Source organism: Leptodactylus fuscus, chromosome 2 (assembly GCF_031893055.1).
Source record: "Leptodactylus fuscus isolate aLepFus1 chromosome 2, aLepFus1.hap2, whole genome shotgun sequence".
NCBI lineage: Eukaryota > Metazoa > Chordata > Amphibia > Anura > Leptodactylidae > Leptodactylus > Leptodactylus fuscus.
In genome coordinates, this window is record NC_134266.1 from 131,477,863 (window position 1) to 131,482,889 (window position 5,027).

The window sequence follows — 5,027 nt, forward strand, 5'->3', positions numbered from 1 at the left end:
TGGCCTTACTTTTCTCATATTTTTCAATAAATCTGCCCTATTGAGCATACTTTTTCATAAGCCTTGTCTATCATTTGTTTTTTTGAAAATCCCTTGTTAATAGAGATCTTTTGAGATCTTCTGCCTGTTCAAGGAATTTTTCATTATCTCACTATCATTCCTATATTTGTTCCTGCACAGCCATGGCTACATTTCTGCTTGCAGATAATGCATATTGCCATCATTTTATTGTTTAGCAATGTGATGCAACCCAGAGGAGGAGACCGGAAGATGGGACACTGGCTGTGCCACCTGCTAGGCTGGAGACACTCCTCACACGCTCCAATCCCTCTCCGGGGCCGGACACAGTCAAGGGGGGTCCTGCAGCACAACCAGATGGTGGTGATAGTAGTAGTATTTCCTCAGGGGCACTCCTAGTTGGAGAAGGGACCTCTCTGCTCTGAGCCGGTGTGATGGTGTTCAGGAGGGCCCTGATGGTAATGCAGGAATGACTCAGCATTTGCAGTTCAGTTCCACTGCCTTGTTCATAGGAGGCTGCCCAGGGATGTTTCAGGCTCTAACATGATAGTCTTCCACTACTCTTTCTCTCGTGGCACTCTCAATTTAGGATGATGCTGGATATAGTAGGGCAAGGAGTTACTGACAGAAATCTGGCTACCTGGAGACTAGGTCCAAATGTATTTCTCCTGTCAGTTCCTCCATTGCTCCTCCTGGCACGGCTGGCAAATGTCTCTCATGATGCATGCATGAATTTCCTCTCTCAGGGCTGTCTCTGGATGAGCCTGGGGTGATAAGATAATCCTTTTAATAGTCCCACAATGGGGAAATTTCAGTGATACAGTTTCATGAATGGTACAGTAGTATATAACAAGAGAGAAACACGTACAAGCTCATGGCAGACAGAGAAATACTAGGAATCATAGCTACTAATAAGAAAGAAACAAAGACACACTGCAGGATTATTTAGTTGTCTGTGTGAAGTGATGTTAATAATACAGCCGAATGTGGTTGGAGGACACGAGGAGGGGGATCACAGCATGTAGATATAACAGCAGAAATGTTTTTTTTTGCAGAGGTGGGGGACATATGCAGCTATCATGATAACATGTGGCAGTTCTTTTGGTAGGTAGTGAGATCTCCTGCTCACAGCTGATAGTTCGGTATCTTGTATCAGCACTATTGTTCCTTAGCCACAAAAAATGCCCCAAATGTCCTTCATCACAAGCCCTCCTCCTTTCTTCTTACCACTGTGTTCTACAGCCCAAAGAAGTCTGAAGCCATCAAGGTAGACAGGGTGCTGCTCTGTTGCCAAGCTTCCATAAACTCGTTGGGTAGGTGGGTGATGGTAGGTTCCCAGGCTGTAACAGAGTACCACATGTCCACAGTAATAAAAAGAAATACCAGTCAGCTGTAGGCATCTACACACATCAGCAATAGACGCCAAAAATAATCTCCTCGAATGAAGAAGTCCACACTTTCATGCAGGTTTCTCCTCCAGCTTTGTCTGCCGCATGGTGACTATGCTGTCCTTAGCTCGTGGGGGATGGTAACAGGCACACGTCCACACAGGAATCTCCAGCTGATCAGGTCTTGAGTCTTGTCCATGCTTTAACAATAGAAACAAAAGGAAAAAATACTCCACAGGGTCTTCCATTCGATTTATAGTTGCTAATTCATAGTGCTAGTTTGCTTGAGTAGAGGGTTCTTAAAGATACAGACAAAAAGAGTGAAAAAGGAAAGATAAAGGTTGCTCTCAGCTTGGAGCTCTGTATCGAAGCTGCCACTCATGCGGCGCCATCTTGGAATAAGTATCCCTCCTAGAGGCTGTGCAGGTGACCATTAGGGTTCTCCCTCTACACAGCTCCATACCAACTGTGCAGGGTGGCTGCTAACACTAGGCACTGAGACCCAATTGCCACCAGGAGACTAGAGTCTCCTCACAACCCCGCCCAATGGCCGGTGATTGGCCAGGGCTGAACCAAGGCACTGGTTTTAACGGCAAAGGGGGGAAAAAGGAAAAAATAAAAGGGAAAACAATATACAAATTACATTTAACATAGAACATATAGATGAACCGGTTGCTAGGTCTCAACCAGAAAAGAATCCCTATCTTCCCCTCATGCGTTACGCATCATGGCCATGGTATTCCTGCACACCGTCAATTTTCTCCTCTAGATTTCTTACTACTGGAACAGCTAGCAATAGTAGTACCACACCCCTTGCCACTAATACCTCCACCACCAACCGTCATGTCTTCTTTCTCTTCTTAAACACAATTCTGAGAGGAGGAAGACTGCTCTGACTAGGAGAAATAGATTAATCAGTAGATACTACATCACTATCAGGGATCTGTATCAGTGGAGAACATGAAGGAGACATGATTGACATTCTAGAATGTAGGAGGAAAAGAAAAACACAGAAGCCAGTCTCAAGATCTAATGACTCTCAGATGAAATGATAGAGTTAAATGATCAAAAACATCATCTTTTTTTCTCAGGAAGTACAACAATCCTGAGGCTGCTGATGGTGCCACCAAGACGAAAGGCAATGTTGCCGTTGCCACACACAGTCATATTGTTAGTATTTGCATGCGTGTTTCCTCACCCCCTCCTTTTTCCTATCGCCTGCCCTGTTTTTTTCTAGTCATTTTTTTTTAACTGCAAACTGCTTAATTATAATAGTGACTGCCAAAAAACAAGTTTTTCAAGAAAATTTAGCTTTAAATAACAGTTTTATTTTTTTAGATTAGCACATGCTGTTGATGAACATCAACCAAAAAAACTGCTTAAATAGCATATTTTAAAAATTTGCTTAAAGCTGAGGCCCTACTTTGTGGAAACACAGGTTTTTTTTGTTGCAGATTTTGTTGCATTTTTTTGAGTCAAAGCCAAGAGTGGCTTCAAAAGGAATGAGCAGTCTATAAAAAGTTCTTATACTTCTCCATTTTGCTCAATACACTCCTGACTTTGGCTCAAAAAACTGCAGCAAAATCTGCAACAAAAAAAAGCTGCGTTTCCACAACGTGGCGCTCCGGCCTTAAACACTCCATTACGCTGTGTATTGGTGAGCAGAGCAGAAAAAAAACATTACATGACAAGAGTTCATTAGGTTCTGTCATCAAGTTTTGTATAATTATCCGTTATAATACTTTGAATTCAAGTCCATGTACAGCTAAACTAATGTCATGTTTTTCTTCTACAGTGCTTATAACAAGTGCTTTGAATAAGAATTGGATAAGCCAATAACTAAACAATGAATCAATGTGGCACTGACTCCAATAATTCAAGATGTTCCACCCAAGGAATAGACATCCAGTGCTACTTAATCCTGAACAGCACCACACAGAAAATCTGTATTGCAATTATCTGCATTGTAATGGGAGTTCTGTGTATTCTGGAAAACACATTGGTTCTCTCCATGATTTTTACATCTTCCCATCTCAGAAAAAAACCTTCTTACCTGTTTATCAGCAGTCTGGCTACAGCAGATCTGCTAGCAAGTCTTATATTCTCCTACAGCTTCATTGATTTTCATGTGTTTCATGGTGCCGGTACTCCTGGAGTTTTTTTATTCAAACTTGGTGGCGTCACCTTGTCATTCACAGCATCACTTGGAAGTTTACTTCTGACAGCTTTTGATCGGTACATTTGTATTCATAAGCCATCGGCATACAAGGTAATGGTGACCAGGAGGCGAGCACTTCTGGCATTGACAGTAATGTGGATCAGTACCGCCATCCTCTCATATCTACCTCTCATGGGTGTTAACTGCTGTGACCTTGAAGTTACCTGCTCAGAGCTGTTTCCGCTGATTGGCAACAAATACTTGTCAAGTTGGATTGTATTAGTAATGATACTTCTCAGCTCTATAATATTCTCTTACAGCCATATTCTGTGGAAGGCAAACAGGCATACAAATTATATGAGCAAGCGTAATATACAAGCAGAGAAAGGACAAGCCCGCGTAAGACTGGACATCATGTTGGCCAAGACCCTAGTACTTGTATTAATTGTGCTTATCGTTTGCTGGAGCCCAGCTCTCATTCTCATGCTTCACAGTCTCATACACCCATTAGATGCAAACATTAAGGCTGTGTTTGCATTTTGTAGCACTCTTTGTTTGGTGAACTCCATGGTTAACCCAATGGTCTATGCCCTACGGAGCAGAGAGTTACGGCGCAGGTTAATCAGAATACTACGAAAGCTGAAATGTCTGAAAAAGCTCTCTAGTAGTCAGCAAGAAATAGATGAAGCAGAGAGGAACAAGGGCTGTGATGTCACCTGTGATGACACAATTTGTGATACTGAAGTCAGTATTTAACAAGCATTTGCAAAGGCTAAATTCATACTACAATTGCCTGTCCATTACTGGAGTATCAGTTGTTATCAGAACATGGAATGATCAAATAGAAAAAGACTGTTCATTTGTATCCAACATCATTGACTTAGACCAAAGAAAACCATGCTAAGCGTTTTGAAAAAATAAAACAAAAAACCTGAAGGGTTACACAGTATATGTTAAACAGAATATTATAACGCGTATCAGTGAACATGTCGCATAGCCATCAAAGACAAATCTCAGGTCCCATGGCGTATAAGGTATAATATATCTGTCCCATTGAACAAAGAACTGTAGTATGAAACGGACAGTCTGTGCTGCGATGCTCATGATAAATTGATTATTTGGATAATCTGTGAAATTTTAAGATAACTCATCCACATCATGAAAAAAATCAGCACAGATTTCATTCTTTGTTTGCGGTACAAAGTCTTTGCTTAATCTACAGTCTTTCCACACCAAAATCTGGAATACATAAAACACTATGGTCATGTGTAGCACATTTCACCCATTGCCAAAATGCTTAGCGTCACAAAAGTGTCCAATAAGTATGATGATTGTTGTTTGTATTATAGACTATATTTTGTAGCACTAGTCATAAATTTTTAACTACCGAGTGACAGCTACAGTCCACAATATCACATACAACTCAGTGGGGCACTATGCTAAATGTTATAGAATTCTGGCTC

The 5,027-nt window shown here is 41.3% G+C and overlaps 1 protein-coding gene across 1 annotated transcript; it reads left to right on the plus strand.

Moving 5' to 3' along the window:
* Positions 1-3,246: 3,246 nt before the first annotated feature.
* CNR2 (cannabinoid receptor 2) lies at positions 3,247-4,320 on the plus strand. Its single transcript, XM_075264641.1, has one exon. It carries the CDS (start codon positions 3,253-3,255, stop codon positions 4,318-4,320), a length of 1,068 nt encoding a protein of 355 aa, XP_075120742.1. The 5' UTR covers positions 3,247-3,252.
* Positions 4,321-5,027: the final 707 nt, after the last annotated feature.